Below are 19,797 nucleotides of genomic sequence, written 5' to 3' on the forward strand. Positions count from 1 at the left end.
TTGATATAAGACATATTTGGTGAATGATGTGGAAGTGGTCATCCAACTAGTTTTGGGCCACCTCTGGTTCTAAAATCTCTGAAATCATATAAACTGTTATTATCTGACCAGTTTAGCACTAGTTAATATATGTGTGATTTTTAAACAACTGCGGTATTGCGATAGCAGTATTATGCCAACGAGGCGCTGCATAGCAAACACTTGCAAGTTGTTCCTGAAACTGAATTTACTTACAGTATTTTTTAAGGCTTTGATTTATGTAAATCAAACATTTTAAGGAACTGCAGACTTCCTGATAGGAGATGCCAATGAAAATGATGAGGTAAAGTGCTTAAGCTGCGAGTAGATCCACCGGCTGGCTCCTGGTAAAGCCTCCATTCGCCTTTCGCCGCTGGGGGTAGAGGTCATCGCACTCCCAGACGCGTTTGGTGTAAATCAATTCTCCGGCATACGTGAGCAGCGACGGCCCGCTCGGCCTCTCAGTGGCAATTACGAGCGGCCGAAGGCGGCAGGGCGAGGACGCGCCCTCGACGGAGACGAATGCTCACCGGCTTATCGGTGAAGGGGGTCGACTCGGAGGGCGCCATGTCGTAATAAGGCGGCTGGAGAGGAAGCTTCTGCATCTCGTCGTCTTTGTCCAGATGGACCACCTTCAGAAAAGTCAAAAGCATCATCATTACTGCATAGTGCCACATTATGTACGAACAGTGCAGTCTGGAATAATGTACAGTGAACCCCCGCAGAGAATGCGATTGAAAGTTCAGAGAAATGAAAACTGCACTGAATAGGTGTGACTGACACGAACGGGAGGCTGAAATATTGTCGTACAAGACATACACACATGCAATCTGGATTATGTTATGTAAATATGCGTGAGCGAAAGCAGCTTGAATTTTTTTAAGCATAATTGATGTCCTTTCAAAGTTCCATTCACCTCCAAAGTGATTCTTCCAGGAATTCAGAGTAGCGCTGTTACATAGCGCTTAAGGGTCTATCTTCCCTCGCTCTTGTATGTGGTTTATTTTGAGGGGAGAATGTGAACTTTGACAAAGAATTGTTTGCTTGACAGCAGTTTCAACTTTCGCAGCTCGGCTGAACTTGGCATTTGCATCGAGTTTACGGCTTTGCGTGCGGCACAGGGCTATGATGCAAACTGTGGAAATAGCGCAGTGCAGATGCTAAAACAAGTGTTGGGCTTCCAGAGCGAGAAATTCAACACACAAGACCGCCCAACTTATCAGCATACATCCATTTTCTCAAGCGTGTGTCCACATTAGGATGAGCTGAAGTCTATTCTAAGTGACTTTGGGCGAGCGGGCAGTACCCTGGACTGATCGCCAGACAATTACAGGTCACATATGGACAAAAAAAACATTCACACTCACATTGACCCCTATAGATAATTTAGAGTCCTCAATGAACCAAACATGCATGTTTTTGCAAGGCGGGAGGAAGCAGGTACCTGGAGAAAAGCAATGCAAGCACGGTGCGAACAGGACGGAGATTCGAAAACCAGAACCTCTCCACGATGATGTGCCAACCACTCGGATGCCAATTCTGAAGGCAAAAGTTCCCGTTTGACATTTTGTATCGCTGTAATAATGTGTAATGCCTTCTTCCAAAAAAAGAGTAGTAACTGTAATTATTTCAGTTTGTAGACATTATTGTCCTTACACAGAATTTCAAAAGTTAAATGCGTGTTTGAACTGTTGCTAACCAAAACAGCACTACTAAATAGTCCCTCAGAAGGAATTGAAGCTGGAGATTAAACCACGCTCTTTAACAAGAATTGGCCTTCAAGTTGTTTGGCAAAATACGTCCCCTTTAAAAAGGGGGGCAATTACTTTTCACATGGGGCTAGGTACCTTTGAATAGTTTTTTTCTTGGGTTATCTGTCTGATAGTTGCAATTGTTTGCTGATCTTAAAGATTCAAGTGGGGAAACTATGCAAAAACTAGGAATTTTAATTGTACATTCGATTTTCCGTAGCAAAGGCTTGTGTGTCTATATGTGCCCTGCGATTGGCTCTGCAACCAGTCCAGGTGGTACCCCACTTCTCTTGTTAAAAGTCAGCTAGGGTAGGCTCCAGCTCACCAGCGACCCAAATGAAGATAATAGAAAATGGATGGAAGGATATTTTTTATAAGAAATGCTTTTTTTTTTTTTAAATGTAAGGAGGAAGAGGGGTGGTCTTACCTGGATGTCATCGGATGTCAAGTGTCCCTTCATGTCGCTGTTCTTCTTCTTGGGCGGCGGCGGGGCGGGCTTGTGGGCCGGCGGGAGGTCGGTCCTGTTGAGAGGGAGACAGACAGAGCAAAGACAACGTGATACTCGGGCACCGTCAGCGCTGCCCACCCGTCACGTCCCCCTCACCTTCCACAGCACTCTGTAATGAGAAGGCCTGCCTGCACTTGCCTTTTTTTTGCACTCTTTCCTGGGCTTTTGATAGATCTGGACTTGGCGGCTGCGTGGCGGTGGCAGCCATGCGCCCTGCCCTTTCAAAGGCTGCAGACAGACACTGTGCTAACGAGAATGGGCTGTAATTGGACACTGAGGTGAGGGGGATGAGATGGCGGGTAGGGGTTAGAGGGAGGTTATGAGGGGGGGGTACAGGTGGGCAAGGAGAAGCGCATGTGTGAGTCAGGTGCACGGGGTCGTTCGAGACTCATTGCGGACTGGTCCGTTGTGCTTGGATGTTGGAAATTGTAGTAAGGAATTCAAACAAGAACAGTCCAGTTGCCTTGATTCAACCTTGGCGGTTTACAATGACCTGGATGACCAAGGATCTACACAGGCAAGGAGTTCAGAGCTTTTTTTTTTTTTTGTGGCCATCTCCAAATACTCTGCTTTGATTTTGATTAATGCTTGTCTTTTAATGGCGGATGCATGGTCTCCATGCGCTGAAGCAGTGCTGAGGTTCATTGCCTCATTTCCGAGCCTGTCATCCCATTTTATGCAGAGCGGACGAGGTGCGTGAGAATCACTGGTAGCGATGTTTATTTCTGCTGATATTGTCTCTTAAAAGCAGCATTTTGATTTATTTTTTTGCTTAGTTGCGCGGTGCGGCCTGATACAAAATGGCCCACAATAGTTGGGTACCGCTGCTCGAAATTACTGTGATGAGCTATCCTCTTATCCAGCAATGTCTTTGAAAATTATCCAGAATTTCATCATCTCATCATCTCTGAATGTGGAGTCCATATTTGTCATCGACCGGTCTAGGTGTTGGCAGTAATTGGTCAGTTATGCTCCTTCATTGGTCAGTCTAGTTTAAAGTCACGTTTCCACCAAGCGATCACTTCAATTCAGATCACCAGTGTCTGGGTAAATACCGTAGAAACTCTATTCACTCTGCAAATGGTCAGTTATGCCTTGAGTTCAGTTGATTTGAGTTGAGTGTACTCTAAAACAACATTTCCACCAAGGAATTCATTACAGTTCAGATCCAAACACAACGCTATGGGTAAATACTGCAGCGACTAAATACCATCATTGGCCCGGATGCGCATCAATCATGACACGCAACGCAATTGGACCAGTTACACCACTCACACTTGTGTCAAGTCGTCTCCGCAAGCCACATTTTTATCAGTGAGTTCAGCTCAGTTCAGCTCATTGAGTTACTGTATAGGTAAATCGCATTGAGAATCCATGTCGTAATTGTCCAAGCTAAATGTCAGTCATGACACACGACGCCAATGATTAGTCAGTTACAACAAAAAGATTCTGCTTATAAAGGAAGAAATCAAACGGTAAACATGTCGTGATTGAAAGCGTGACAGTGATCGACGTGTGCCGAGATAATTGTTTCAGATGTCGGTGCCTTCGTGAGGTTGTCACACCTCAAAAACCTTCACACCAAAACGCGTTTGAGTCACATGTCCCTTCCAGACACGATTTCGGGAGCCATCATGGATAATGAATAGGACACGCCTTATCTGCGCCACTCGCTGCCTCTCATTCGTGCTGGTTCGCATCCTTATTGAATAATGTGACCTTTTCCTGCAAGGCCAAGCCGGCGTTTCAATGCGCAGAAAATTTGTGCATGAGTGCACCACTTAACTCTTTCTTTCACGCTCATTATTTACGCTCCAACAAAAAGCCCCCACCAGGCCAGCGCTTAAAAGAAAAAAAACCCTCTAAAGCCACGTTTCCACCAAGGGATTCACTTCAGTTCAGATCACCAGGGTACAGGTCAACACGGGTGTACAGGTCTACATGTCAGTTATGACAAACAATGTCATCAAATGTTAGCGACTCGTGATTTCATTTGGCAGGCTACTCAAAAGTCAAGTTTCCATCAAGGGGTTCAGTTGAGCTGAGATCAGCACAGTTTATCGGTCGGTCTACATGTCAATTATGACACACAATGTCGGTGATAGTTCAGTTACTCTAGTCACTCTTCATTGGTAAGTCATATTTCCAACAAAGGTTTCATTTCATATCACAACGGTACTGATAACTCCTGTGGAAACTCAAGTCATTAGTCGGTTTACATGTCAGTCGTAACACGCAACATCAGAAATCGGTCAGTGATGTCACATACCCTTCAATCGCCAGTCTACTCTCAAGCCACGTTTCCACCACGGAATTCAGTCCAGTTCAGACCAGTTCACCACCATACGGGAAAATCCTGTAATGACCCCATAGCATCATTTTCCAATCCAGTTCAGATCAGATCATCCACGGGATGGGTCATTCCTGCAGTGACAGCATACCGTCATTGCCCAGCCCTTGTCAGTCATGACACACTGCCAGGAATTAGTCGGTCACACTACTCACATTTCATTGGTCAGTCTGCACTAAAGCCATGCTTCCACCAAAGGTTTAACTTGAGGTTTAACTTGGGACTTGCCTGTCTCGACTCTGGCAGAGACTATTCGGTTATTGTTATGAGACACAAAGCCAGCAATTGGTATTGTTCCGCCTGTATTTGTCAGTTAACTCTAAAGCCATACTTCCCCAATCATGTTCAGTTCAAATCACCAATGTTTGGGTAAATAGACTGTCATCGGTTTGTCTACATGTCAAGCTTAACACAAGAAAAAAATGAAGATTTGCCAGTTACAGTCTACTCTTAAACCACATTGAATCAAGTGATTTAATTCAGTTTTGTTCACCAAGGTACAGAAAATCCTGGAGTGACGACGGAATGGCATTGGCCAGGATACAGTCAGAGTCATGACAAACAACACAGAGAATTGGTCAGTTACACTCACAGAGGCTGCCGCGCCTCTGCCGGGTTCGTGCAGCGCCATCACGAAGTGACAAAAAGCCCCCACGCCATTGCAGCTCTGAGAAAATAAAAAAAAACAGAAAAAAAGAAAAAGGCGAGGCATCCGTTTTCCCCGGTGATGAACGAGGAGCTGCAGAGCTCGCAGAGGTGAGGCGGCGGGCTCATTAGTCGACATTGTAATCTCGCTTACTTGATACAGACACAAACAAAAAAAGCTTTGACAGCTGCCTCGGAAAGAAAAAAAAGAAGAGAGAAACAAAATCTCATTTCCAGCCGCCATCAACGCAGCGTGACATCAAACAGCAGCGAGCGAGAGAGAAGCTGCCGAATGCCTCCTGCACTGACCTACATGAGGATTCTTTTCAATAACATCACGCAACGTTTGACACTTTTTAACATCCACCTCCATGTTGGGATGAATTGCCTGGGTATACGCACATTTTGCAGCGAGATCTCTTCTTCAAACCTGCGGGGCCCTCTCATGATGACATTTCATTGGCAGCGGCGGCTCGGAGGGAGCCATCATGTTTCATGATGAGCACGCACACACACACACACACAATCCACTCTTAACATGCCTCAGACCGAAGGATCTTGTCGGATAATCTTATAAAACATAAGATTGTCTGGCGATGTAGCCCGCCTTTCACCCAAAGGCAGCTGGGATAGGCTCCGGCTCACCTTTGACCCTAATGACGAAGAGCACTACAGAAAGTGGAGGAATAGAAGGACTGTGCAAGTGTACTTAATAGATCGGTGATGAAGATATTTGTCTTGTCTCATCTGACATTCAGCCATATTGCTGCGTTTTCTGTCTAGGCAATCAAATATATATAGCAGAATTATTAATATCCAAAAGGATTATGATGAGGTTCAGGTAGAGGTTAATATGTACGCCAAATATTCCAAAACAAGCCGCTAGGATGAGACGTTTCCGCGCTCTCTGGGTTGAACAGCTGCCGTCTGCTTAATGTCCTTAACGTCTCTCTGCACACGTGCGGTGACGACACAGACTTGTTTCGGCAAACCTGCGCAAAGAGTGAGAACAAACCCACGGGAGAATATAATAACCGATGTTGTCGGATTAAAAAGTCATCAGTTTCAATTTGTACGCCTCCGCGGCACCAAAGGGCTTCTAAGCGGCAGCTGTCGGCGTCACTCGGGGGAACGTTTGACTCGCAGCCTGCCTAAAGGACGTCCCGTCTCGGGAAGTCGGGGTACAGTAGGAGTCAACAGACCCTTTTACGCTGTCTGTACAAGCTGTCACTGTTTTGTAAAAACGACACCGACAGGGAATGGGGGAACAAAATCGACAATTTTCCACCTTTGGAGCTCGGATCAAAGCTGTACAGAGGCAGTGTGTCGGGGAATGCGGGATCGCAAGTACAAATCTGTTCCTGTACTTAAATCAAGTCGATTTTTCGGTAATCTGTACACGAGTGCCTTGAGATACAAGACAAGGTGAATTTTCTTTTCAGATGTTGTTACCCTGAGCAAAATTTGCAATTTTTCATCGTCAATTCACATTAGCAAAGCTATGGGAACACATTGTTTTGATAGCATAAAAGCCTGAGCTAACGCTTCTCAATTTGAACACTATGTACACCAGTTAATAAAAGAGCAAAATATTGCGTGCAAAGAACGTTTTGGCGTGATGTTTTTTTTTTGCCTGTACCTGTTCTTGGACTTTATAGCAGAGTGTGAGTACTTTTGACAGCTCTGCCGAATAGATGGGCTATGTGACAGTAGCGTCCTGCCTTTTCGTACACCGACTGCCACTGAAGTGCAGTTCAAGATTCAATTGTGTGTTGTCAGCTGTAGCACGCTAGGTTCTTTTTTCTATACCAAGGCAGGAAATGATCCGTTAGAAACTCCACATATTATGCAGGGGTCATTTTGACAAAACATCAAAACATCAGTCCACCGGCTCCTTCTGACGCGCTTGCAGCAATATCCCGCGTGGCTGGCAAGGCGGATCCATGCTGGGCCTTGCTTTTAGGCTCTGGTGCTGCAATTTTCCAGCATCTCTGTACGACGTTTGGCCTTTAACGTCGTAAGTCAAAATCCACGGTCGTTTATGTGTTTGCATAGGTTTAGGTACCATAAAACATCGGGTTCCAATAATATGGTCAGCTGAAATGCAATGGTAAATGGTGAAATACAGTTGGACTCTGAGGTAAGCGTTTGTACCTTATCCATGTTCTAAAAAAGTACACGAGTGTACCCTGAAGCAGGGGTTGTCATCATTTTTTGGGGTCCAGTGACAGCGCCCGGAAGAAAAAAAAAAATGTCCCAAGTACCCGCTCATAATACCAACACCAACTACCAAGTGTACCCCTGAATGTCATAGGAATTAAAATTAGTTTGGAGAAAGTCGTAAAGTTATAAAACCAATTTCAGATTGATTTAGATTAATTTTTAACTTCGGGAGAATAAATTATCTTGGTTTTTTTTTTTTTAAAGAAGTGGAAAAAGGACATTTTTTCAGGATTAAAAATGAGAAGTCATGTTTTTCCAAGATAAAGTTGTGATATAATAGAAATGTCAAAGTTTAACAAGGAAAAAAAAATCTTATTTTAACAAATGAATGGCATTTTTTTTTATTACAATTTCTTATGTGTGTATGCACTTTTTTCAACGATGCGACATGTATTTCTAATTTTGTAGACCCCAGCGGGATACAATTATGTAGCAATAACTACATAATAACAGTAACAGTAATATATATGGATACTTTCTGAATAAATGCTCTTCCACACGTCAAATATTTAGCAGCCATTTCGTCCCTGGACAAAGTTAATCAAGCTAACTCGTATGCGCGCAGCATACATGTCACGTAGTCGAAGTCCGTTGTCATTTCCAAACTTCCCCACACCTCAGCTGTGCCACGTTGCAGTAATGAGGGCGGCAGCCGTTCGGGGGGCGAGCGACACTAATGGAAGCTGACAAGCGCCACACGCCTGCGGCCAGTAGGAAGTGGCGGGCGGGGGAGGGCAGGGGGAAAAGCGCCAGCTCCGTCCAGGTTTGCACTCAGGCGTCCACCTTGACGATCTCTCGCTCACCATGCTCGGCTGGACACCAAAAGCTCAGGGCAGCTTAAGGGGAGATTTAAGGGGGATAGCGAGGGGAAAACATTGCTAATCCCCAAATTGAGAGGAGTAATCTGGGCGGGAGATTTACGGGCCAGGACCTACAAGGCACTCACAAAAAGGAGGCCCTCTCTCGACCAACAGTTATGACCCGCAGGTGCCATTTTTACAGTAGCCAATCAGGGTGAAGCCTGTGGGGATCACGGTGCTGCTGTTTGAGGCGGGCGGAACAACACCGCCGAACGCTGGGGCTGACCCTCTTTCTGCTCTCATTGATTTCTGCTGATCGCAATCTTATTTGGCAATTTAAATGCTAATGATACTTTTAATTGCACGCCAGCAATGAAAGCGATGTGATCTTCAGGAGGCAATTACTTTCGTGCTTTGTCTCGTGGACTGCTACAAGAAGAAAAAAAACAAAAAAACACAAGAATGCAACAAATGTCTTTTGTTCTTGCACACGTTTATCCCAAAAAATAATAATAATTCTGGCTTTGGAGCAGAACACTTAACTTTACAATTATACACAGCCGGTTTACATCCCGACCTCAGGCATTGGTAGATTACACATACACTGCTACGACAAGATGATAACACCGCATCTACAGCATTTCACATTCAAGCACCAGTTTAGGACCAATTAACTACATTGTCACACTTTGGTAGACAGCTTCAAGCTACAGGAGGTCAGCATAACAAAGGTTGCATACAAGAACTTATTGTCGTTCACACCTGGCGTTAACGCGCGCTTGCGAGTTCACACCTGCACCGACACGTGTCGTCAGAAGGAATCATATTCAAGATGTGTTCAATAAAGCGATGACGAACGGGAAACCACGGCGACGCTCGATTTGAAAACAGATCGGCGGATGTGAACAAGCGCTCTCGGGCCACGTGTCAGAATCGCGCAACCTGCTCTCACGAGAAATTAGCAGGATTGGATACAAGCTCACACTGTAACGAGCAGAGAACTGTCAATATTTGGAGTGTTGACGAGAAGCCAGTAAGCGTATGCTGTCATCATCGCTTGTTGATCAGTTAGTGTGCAAGATGACACAACAACTTATTTCCTCTAAAATCCAAAACACAAATAAAATAAAATAAAAACCAGATTTCTATGTGCAAGCAATTATCAGGGGACTAAATGCTATGAATGCATCCACTAAATTGTGGACAATGTTTGATAAAAATGGATTAAAAAGATGATGGCTTACTTTGATTTAAATATTACTTCATATTTGTCGTTCGGGATTTTTTACGACCACGGCAAAATAACAATTTCAAACACATGCGGGAAGTGTTTTTTTTGCCATGGCGCACCAGTACAGATGTAGTCATCCATTGCAATATAGCAGTTCAGACTCCGTGGCCCTAACTACTTGCAGATTTCAACTTTCAACAAATCCATTTTTTAAATCCAAATTTTGCTCAAAATTAGCTCATTTATGCAGTACGCTATTACTCATCATAGCACTGTATTTTGCCCCAGTGAGTAAACAGGTACAGTCTGTATATTTACAGTATTGATGCATTTCTGTCTAGAATGTGTTTTGCAAAATGCGTGAGTGTAATTTCTATTTCAATTTTTAGGATTGCGTGAGTCATAGATTTTCACTTTTGGTGGGGTTTCAGTCTATTCACCGCGTCTTCTCTTGTGAATTAAGTGGTTTTACATTGAACCATGAAGATTGGAGCTGAAGCTGCCTCCGATGTTTGATCATTGGAAGCGCATACACGCAAGAGGAATTTTGGTTTCCAGCGGAATAGGCTGCGTGCGTTAATCCAACTTTAAAAGCGTGGGATGCGGTCAGATTCAAGCGTCACAAGCATTTGAAAAGTCTGGTTACAATATCCATCTTTGTTGCAGTGATACGTCAAAACAGTCAACTAGAAGTGTTTACAGTTGCTCTATTCGCATTATTTTCTGTGGAAACTACTCACCGATTTGCAGTTCTCTGCATATTTCTTTGCTCTTTCCGGAACGCCCTAAGATGCCATAAGTGCCGCCGAAGCCTGGGCTAATAGGAAAGTAATTACTGCGCCATTGACGTATGTTTAAGCGATACATCTTTGTATTGAGAGGGACTTTCCCGCATGTATGTGTTTGCTCTGCTGAGTCGCTAATAAAACAACCAAATGATCCAGGTCTGGTTATTACCTGACAATAGATATTTGCGTAAGTGTTTACATGTTTATTTTTCAGGCTAATATTTTAAGAAGAGTTTGAAATGATATTAAAGTGTTTTGGGATCATAGTTTGGGGTGTATTTATGATTGAAACTGTGAAAATAGGAAATGTTAAACATTTTGGGGGAGGGGGTTTCAATGATTTCCTACCCCCTACATTTTCCCTACTAAATTCCAGTGAGAACATTTTGGTGGTTGATATGGTGTTCAGACTGTGGTGTGTGTGCATGTCGACGTCCAGGTGTGAACATCCCCTTGGAAGCATTATTCAACATGGTCTTTTTCTTTTTTTTTTTTGTATCTTCAACATCCTCTTTCCCGCTCAAGTCACGTGCCCTTTCAGTCCCGGCTGTGGAAGTCTGTTGACGACATCCAGCGTCACCAGGGTTTCCCAGGCCGCGTTTAGAAGTTAGCAGAGATGGCGGCGTCAAAGTGATTTATACTGCCGAACGTCGGCAACTGTGTCGATGTCAGGAAGGCGAGTGAGCAAATTCATTTGCGCCGCTGTCACGCTTACAATTGCCGATGCATTTTCAGGCAGGGGGGGTTGTCATAAATCACGCAGGAGGTGTGCAAGAGCGATGAACACATTCGCCGCAGACTATCGCTTTTGACAAACGCCTGTCTGTTTTGATAATCATTAGACGTTCGGGCCGCTAAACGGCCGCATGATTTATTAGCCTTGACCGACGGCGAGTCTCGCAGTGTGCCGCCGGGCTGGGGCAAACACAATCAGCCATGTTGGTATCGACGTTGAGAGTTTGACAGTCCCTTCTGCATCTTGAAGCGATGACCTAAATTTAAATGTACAACCTACATTTTTATATTTGTTCTATGAAATAGTATTCATTTATTCCCAACGTCATTTCTACGTGGTTCTCTTGGCTGCACTGAGTCTAGAAAAATATCCAACATCCACATACAATGTTGTATATTTTCTCTGACAAATTCTGTCCAATCAGATTTCAGCCTCTATGTGTTGCCATGCGAATCCAATCTGCCTCGGGAGTTCAGAATCATGATCTTAAAATGTAACTTAAACTATGTTAGCAATGGGACTGTTTCTTTAACCAATCGCATTTCAAATTCGCCTCGCATTAACATCAGAATTCTCCGTCCTCTGATTGATTACTCAGTCAAACCAAGTTCGACTCGCGAAACACATCCGAAGCGATCTGCGCACGTTAAAGGAGAAGTTTGCAATTTTATTGTAGCTCTAATTGGATTTTTAATCCATCCTGCTTGAGGAAAAACAACCAATTCGAACCAATTTTTATCCGATAACATTTCGTGTCATAATGACAAATAAGTCATTTTACCAACGTAGCAGCTGTGCTTAATGCCGGAGTGTTTACAGCGCTAATGCTAGCTTAGTAGTGCTAGTGCGACTGTTTCATTGAAGTTGGATATGTGCTCTCTGTGACTACGGTATCACGAATACGCACTTTCAGGGGCGTTTCTTGAGTCGGATTCTTGGCGGGGGATTAGTGAACGCACAGCAGTGCATTCAAATTTTGCTAGCAGTTTTAACAATGCAAACTTCCCCTTTAATGCAATCAGCTCCCTGGGTGAGTATTATGTATTTCTTTTTTTTAACTTTCAAAGTTTTTGTCATGTTTATTCGATGACTATCGATTCTGCACTGCTCCAGATTTGTACATGACACAGTCGCGTGCAGTCATATTGCAGTATTGCGACGTGATAGTGGCGCTATTCATCGGTGGATTAAGTCGGCTAAATCGTCATTGGAGGCCCAGATAAAAAAAAAAATGCGTGGCCCACCACTTAATACAACGAATCATCTCCAACATTCACTTGATTAAACATCTGAACACATTTCATCATAAGACACTGAACAAAGTGGACACTTAAAGCTCGACATCATTATTTCTGATGACAGCGCATGCACAGTTACACACCACGGACACAACTCTTGTCATGCATTGGCGACGGCAATCATGCACGGCGACTGATAGGGTGCGGAACGGCGAGGGCAGGCTGGAGGGGGTCTAAGAACAGCAGACAAAAGGAGAGGAGGTTGCACTACTCTTAACAAATGACTCTATCGGAGAGATTGGGCTCGTGGGAAGATAACAGCAGCCAAATCCTCTATCAGATCACGGATGATTTTGCTCTGATTAGCAATTTGATTTGATATGTTTGCCGGTAGTCTGCCCGAGCTCGCCCAATCAGATAAACTTGGAGCTTGATAGTCCTCTTAAGGCTTTTAATGAAGTCTGATTTATCGAAGTTTATCCAACGAGACAGTATTATTTGAACAAAGTTTGACATCAAACATGCGGCGCCTCTTTTTTTTTTTTTGGTCTTTTTTTATTTTAAGACGAGGCGGCCCACTTTTTCTCACAGCGGCGTGCTCAAGTACGTCACTTGCAGGCCGCCGTTGGAGGCGGGCAAGAGAATAGAGGATCCGGGGGGGCAGGGCTCAGCGGGGGACAGACTGGGGTCAGGCGCCTCTACTTTCCTTGTGGCGGACTCTGGCTTCTCTGCAGCCTGTGTCACGCAACTGTCAGTAACAGCCGCAACGGCGATGCTGAGGGAGGCGAGAGCGGGAGACAGACAGACAGACAGACAGACAGACAGACAGCAGTTACTTCCACGTCACAGTGAGAGAGAAAAGAGATTAGCAGAGGGCGGGACTGGGAGACAGAAAGTAGTGGTGGTGGTGGTGGTGGTGGTGGTCGGGGGGGTGTTAAGAGGCTCCTGCAATTGCTTTACAATCAATGTTTCCCAAGCTTTTTTGAGCCAAGGCATATTCTTTACGTTAGAAAAACTCTCATGGCACATCACCAAACAACAAAGGTGGACACAAAGGTTAATGTGTACCTTTTGCCATCCAGTGGAAGAGCACTTAATTGTCCTGCCTGTGACGAAACATCACTGGCATTCAAACAGAATTTTTTTGTATTAAGTACATTTCTGACCAATGACTCATTCACTGCCGTGGACGTTTCGAATCGTCATATGGAATCCAACTGTTTACTGCCATTGGCGTAAATACTTGTCAAGTGCGTTTTTTAACGGATACGTGTGGAAGAGGGTCTCGCCCAGCTCGTCCGTGAAATTCCGGTTTGTAAACTTCCGTCCAGACCGACAGATCCCTGCAGGTGCCGGCATTGCAACACTTTGGCTTTGAGGTCAGAACAGCTTTTGAGTAGAAGATTAAGATTAGGTGGTCAATCTCGGTTCGCCACGTACATTACAATGGAGAGAAATGGAAGTCGGATAAGTTTAGGCACCTCCCACTTGAACAGAGTATGTATACAGTATATCATATAAACACTGTGTGTCGCGGAAGTAGAAGAAAGTGGAAACAAAAGCTATTTGTTTTAAAACCCATCTATTGGTTGTTTTTTCTGCTTGCCAAAGCCCTGTCTAGATAGCACAGTAATTGGTGTCAAGGAAGTATGTTGAAGTGGTACATCTCGACTGAGAGACAAGCTTTGGATGTCGGGGAAGATCATTCATGAATCAAGCGCCTGAATTTTGCCATGAAGCATCTTGTTAGAGAACAGCAAGTTGTGCAAAAAGTACTGAAATGTTGAACAGGTGGATTCAAAAGTTAATAAGTCCAATTAAGTTCACCTTTAAAGGTCGTAGTGCATTTTAGGTTCATCCTGAAATTTCACCTGAAAGCCAGAAAAATCCCGAACCTTTTGTAAGTGGTATGCGTGCGCTCGTTTTGTAAATATTCCGAGACATTTGGCCGCGACATTTTCCGCAAGGAGTGCTCTTTGCATTTTTTTCCGAGAGCGTGGCAGTAACCTTGGCAACCGAGCAACGAGCTATCTGCCAAGACCAGGTGTCTGCAGCAGGGGCAATTAGTGAGATGCGACGTGAGCTCTCACGCTTTGGTCCTCGTGGCTTTTCGCGATTCTCTCCGCAACAAACAGATGGCTTTCTTTCCCCCCCCCCCCTCCACTTTCACAAACAACATTTGGAATAATTTTAGCTCGGTGGCTTGTTTCTTCTCAGCTGCATCCCTCTGTTACCTCAGCTGTGCCGCATCTGGCCACGTTGAAGAGTTTATGAACCCAGCTTTGTAAAAAGGCAGATGAGCTGATAAACTTTAAAAGCAAGCTGCCCGTCTTCAAAATCTTACACTGGAACGCTAACAATAAATAGCAAATTGATCCACTCGTTGCGTTTTTAAAGACCTGTTTGCATTGGAAAACAATTTTCCAGGCGGCTTAAGGAAGTCAAACTGAAGAATTTGAAGGCCGCTTTGATCAAACAAAAGAGCTCATATTAACTTAACCACCCTGCTACAGTATATCGCACATTTTAAAATGATCCTTTACGTATTTCTACAGTGTACGGGCAAATCAAAATGTTGAGATTGCATGGCTTCGGGGTAGTACCACGTTGTGCCGGCAGGACTGAACTCTACTAACCCCCAAACAAAAATGTCACAAATGTACATATCCTGAAATAATGATGATCGCAACTCAGAAATGTACTTAGTGTGAAATGTTTAGTTGAATACAAAGCTTTTGTTCTGTTGGATGAATGGCAGCAGGTGGATACACAGGTTCATTGTTTGTAGTAAATAAATCCTTTTTTGGAACAATGAACTAAAATTGGATCATTTCCCACAATGATCTCTCAAGGCACATTGTGGTTGGGAATCACTGTTCAAGAATTACAAGGAAGGTCCGAATATCTCACTCATTTCCACCCGGCGTGAATATTCACCAGAAAATAATATTATCAAACCACTTAGAAGTCTTCCTCCATTTTTTTCTGCCATCACACTGACTGACAGCATGGTTCTCAGAATGAATGGGAGGGAGGCGGCGGCCTCGTTGCACTATTAACTCCTGGCGAATGGTGTTTTTGTGCCTTTCAAAGCCCTCGTCTCTCTGGAGGAACGACATGAGTTCACATCTAATCTCCCGCCTACCTCCCCCTGCCCGACAGCACTCTTTGGGCAAAAGCTCTCGCTACTCACAGGTCATTATCTGTCTCCGTGCGGGTCTTCTGCTGGCGCCGGTGGACCATGACCACGGTGACGGCCACGCCGATGATGAGGCCGATGGCCACGACGCCTCCGAGGATCCCGATAACGCCGCCCGGGGGGCCCTGCGCCATCGGTTTTTCTGCACAGGCGGGAAAGAAGAATGATAGTGTCAGCATGCAGCCAAGACAGAAACTGTTGCTGAGCCATCGTGGATTAGAGGATGGCAGGGAAGGACGGCAACATGTGGCAGGATTCATTCTGCAGTGGACGCATGAAAACAGTCCCCCAAAAAAGCAGGGTTTGTCTGCAAATCAACTATGTAAGTAATTTAAAAAAAAAAAAAACAAAGACGTGGGCTTGAAAAAGGTTATGGGAGATGTGAGGAAAAACAACTGTATTGGCAGAAAGGTCCAATATTTCACAAGAGACAAGTGTATGGAGTCAGTTTCCTACAAATCCGAAACAAGCTGCACATCTTGTAGATTTCCTAATTTTGATTGAGCTCGGAGCCATTGAGAAATGCCATTAAAAGAAGGCATTTTTTTCTAGTAGGATACCATTTGTAAATGCTTCCAAGTCGAAAACACAATCCATTCAGAGATGCCGTTGGACATTGCCCGTAGAGGAGAGTGAGTCCTGTTCATCATGGGAATTAACTTCCAGACCGCCCCGCATAGCTGGAAATCCATGATATGGTGAGACCAAAAAGATTTTTTAAAAATAATTTAAGCCTTAAAATACTCCATCCCACAAAGCTGTTTTCACATTAAAACTTATTTTTTTCTGGCGCATTCCCTCATGAGGGTCTCGGGCCTATCCCAAACTTGGAGCGAGAGGTAGGTTACACGCTGGACGCGTTCAATTGCAAGGGCTACAAGACAAGCAATCATACTCTCAAATTCACACCGATCAACATTGTTTGTTTTCATTCAACTCAACATGGATGATTTAAAAAAAAAAAAAAAAAAAACATTCAATCACCGGGAGAACATGCAAGGTCGCTGAGATTCCGGAACGTCCCGACTGTGAGGTAAACCATTTGCCCACCTTGCTGCCCTGACTTCTTATTTTGCACTGGAACGTAACCCCTGCAATGGAGGGAGGATTAGTGTATTTCAATATTTATTACTTCCTGTTTGGGGGAAAAAGTTGGCTCAAACACAGTATATTGTTGTAAATTTCTCTTATTTTCTTTCATACAGTCTCGAGCACACCCATTCGGTTGGAGGTATTGACACGAGCAGCTGGTTAAAACATTCAAACACGAAATAAGCATGAAACATATAAGGCTCTTTGTACATGCTTTTCTGTAATTTAGTTACACAATTTTGATGGATTGAGGTGTTTCCAGTGAGGAAGAGTAGTGTAACTAGCGCAGGCGTGGTTCCTGGCCAATGGCCAAACGACTAACGCCTACTATCTACTAGAAATCTTTGCTGAGGATAAAGGAGAATGTTGCACCAGGAAGGGGATCCAGTGATTTAAAACTGAACCTCAAAATTGATAATGTTTCGAAACATCTCAGTTATAAAATTTGGACACTGATGCTTTCGCCTAATTTTGGGTCGACCTGTTATTATTTCACAAGTGTTGAACTAAGTTGGGTGTCATATGTAACTGCAATTGACGGGGTGGCGTTGTATCAAAAACAGTTGAAGGTTCCTCACAAAAATGTCGAAGAAGATGAAGCATTGGAGCCCCAAATCATTTGCTTTCCTATTGCAAACATGTCGGATGATTACGCTGATTTTTAAACAAGATATTGTTTATATGTAACCAAGCACGTTAGGAAAATACAGGGCTGATGTCGGTCAAGTAACTATAAAAATCTTTGTGACCGAGGTGTGCATGAAAATATGTATTATATAAAACTCGGAGGACAACATTTTCTGCCTATAGCTGTGAAGTGTGTCAATGAAATTGCACGAGCCAATGTTCCAAGACCTTTTAACACATTCACTGCCATTGACGGCTTTAGAAATCAAATGTCCATGTTAACTGGGAAGGCTGGCAGTGAATGAGTTAACAGGGTCAAATTTAGCTAAAGTTAAAGTTGCTGTTCAATTGTAGACACATACACTTTTGTTATATTTCAAGTAATAGGGTTGTTAGTTTTCTATAAGAACAAATATATACTTCAGAGAAAATGTGTTTGTTTGAACCAGTAGGAGCCGGGTCACACGCAAGCTTGCAAATGATTAGGATTGTACCACTACGGCCTCAAATTGAGCTCGGAAAAACCCTGCGTTACTTACTGTAGTGACCCGTTGGAACAAAGACAACAAGAGGACGTGTTCACAGGATCTCTTGAACTCTAATGTCTCCTAGATAAAATGACAATTTACAGCTGTGTCCGAAATGGTCACGGCCATCTGTTTCCTTTGGGATCGGTAAGGTTTTTTGATGCTCCGCAGCCACGCCGATGTGTGTTACAGCATGTCGAAGCCGTCCGTGTGAGAGTGCCCACCGGGGACCAATCAGCGGCTGAGGGCTGCAAATTCTCGCCATCTCCACTTTGAAGTGGAGAGCCGCCCACGTGATGGCTCCATTATTATGTGGCTATTCCTCCCCGCAGTGACAAGACACGGCCTGGCTCGCCTGCTACCCTGATTCATTGCCCATAATCATGGATTCTCAGGGGGCTGTCTTTCATATGAGCACATGATAGCGTGTTAACGAGTCCTTGGACGCAATAATGGCTACCTCAGAGTCGGCCAGGTGTTTCTTCACGCACAATTTTCACCATTTGAAGCCCAATCCCTGACCTGATTACAGTGAACCCCCGCATAGTCGTGGTTCGCTATTCACAAATTCACATTTCTTTTTCTTGAGCTATATAATGAAAAAGCTTACTCTTTCCAGGTCGCTGCATATTTTTGTGCTTTTTCTATAATGCTGTAACATACCACAAGATGGGATCAAAACCCTGACTGATAGAAAAGTAGTAATTGCTGTCAAGGACATATGTTGAAGTGATACATAAGATCTTTTTATGTCGAGTTTAGCTCAGGTTGTTAGCTGATTTTTTTTGTGCCCATGTTGGGCAGCATTGCCCTCTGCTGTCAACTGAAATTAACGACACAAGTGCCCTCGCGCTTGCATTCCAAATGTCACGTAACCAAACATGAACATTTAGGATATCGCGCTTCCCATCTATGCTGCGATAACTAGCACAGCTACGGTTTAATTGCATGATGATTTGAACAAAATTGTAGTGAGTTTGGGTTAAAAAAAAAAAAAACATCATAATTTTTTGTCGTTTTTTTGGGGGGGCTGGAACGGATTAATGGTATTTCCAGTCACTTCAGTGGGAAAAGATTGTTTGAGATACGAGTGTTTTGATTTACGAGCATGATCACTGAAAAATTTAACTGTTATTAATGAGTGATTACAGATATAAACGTTCTTAGTGTGGTGCTAATGACTTGCGCTTTTACATTATTATTATTAACCCCTATTCTTGTAAACTGCTTAATGTGACATAAATTCAAGTGAAATCAAACAATTTTCCTCATAGACTCACACCTATTTTTTTTATTTTTTTATGTGATGTCCCAAAAACATGAAAATCAGCTTTGAAGCACGTGATGTAGCTGCAACATGGCAACAGCTAAGCCACAGCAGTTACTGTTCTCACAGTGCTGCGCGGTCTGCGAGGCAGTGGGCTGGATTTCACGGGCCCTAATGCAAATGCCAGACACAATACAGTCAGTTGTGTAAGCAACACACACATGCACACAGACTGGATCAGAATGCCAGTTCCCTGTCGCGCAGCCCGCAGGCGGCCGGCATGGAGGATTTTAGACCTCGCGGTGCATAAAGTAAAAGGAGCGATTGCGCTTCACAGGTGCCATCAAAAACTGAATCCCTCATTTTGTGTACACGAGCTGCATCCGACATCACAAATCCTCACACGGAATGTCCATGATGTGGCTGGAGGCTGTTGATGCAGAGTTTTTTTTTTTTTTTTTTGTTCTGTTTTGTTTTGTTTTTTGCCTCCTGAACAACAGCGGCGGAAAACACCGCACACCTTGGCTTCATGTTCAATGAGGCTGACGTGAGCTGGCGTGACGGGACCGAGTCAAGCGGTTGTTCCTCAGCTGCAGTCGACATGTTTTCAAGGACAACACTCAATGGTTTCACGCAGAGACACGGTCCTGACAAAACGACATGCACTACAGTATATACTGTATGAAAATGTATAAATACACCTCTGGAAAGAATTAAGAGACCATATTGCCACCATTTTCATTTTCTGCACTTAAATGTTCAAAATCATAACATATGGACAGTGGTGCCTTATAATA

At 43.9% G+C, this 19,797-nt stretch overlaps 1 protein-coding gene across 3 annotated transcripts in view; it reads right to left on the reverse strand.

Annotated features, from left to right (window-relative positions):
• Positions 1 to 19,797, reverse strand: part of nectin1b (nectin cell adhesion molecule 1b) — a 220,352-nt gene that overhangs the window by 19,831 nt on the left and 180,724 nt on the right. For all 3 annotated transcript variants that reach the window (XM_061783154.1, XM_061783153.1, XM_061783152.1), the window contains 4 exons: positions 15,482 to 15,629; positions 12,993 to 13,063; positions 2,197 to 2,288; positions 549 to 650 (listed from right to left, as the gene is read on the reverse strand). In XM_061783154.1, the coding sequence (XP_061639138.1) occupies positions 549 to 650; positions 2,197 to 2,288; positions 12,993 to 13,063; positions 15,482 to 15,629 (413 nt within the window). The remainder of the gene's footprint in view (positions 1 to 548; positions 651 to 2,196; positions 2,289 to 12,992; positions 13,064 to 15,481; positions 15,630 to 19,797) is intronic.

The sequence above is a fragment of the Phyllopteryx taeniolatus genome, chromosome 8 (genome assembly GCF_024500385.1).
Source record: "Phyllopteryx taeniolatus isolate TA_2022b chromosome 8, UOR_Ptae_1.2, whole genome shotgun sequence".
Classification (NCBI taxonomy): Eukaryota; Metazoa; Chordata; class Actinopteri; order Syngnathiformes; family Syngnathidae; genus Phyllopteryx; species Phyllopteryx taeniolatus.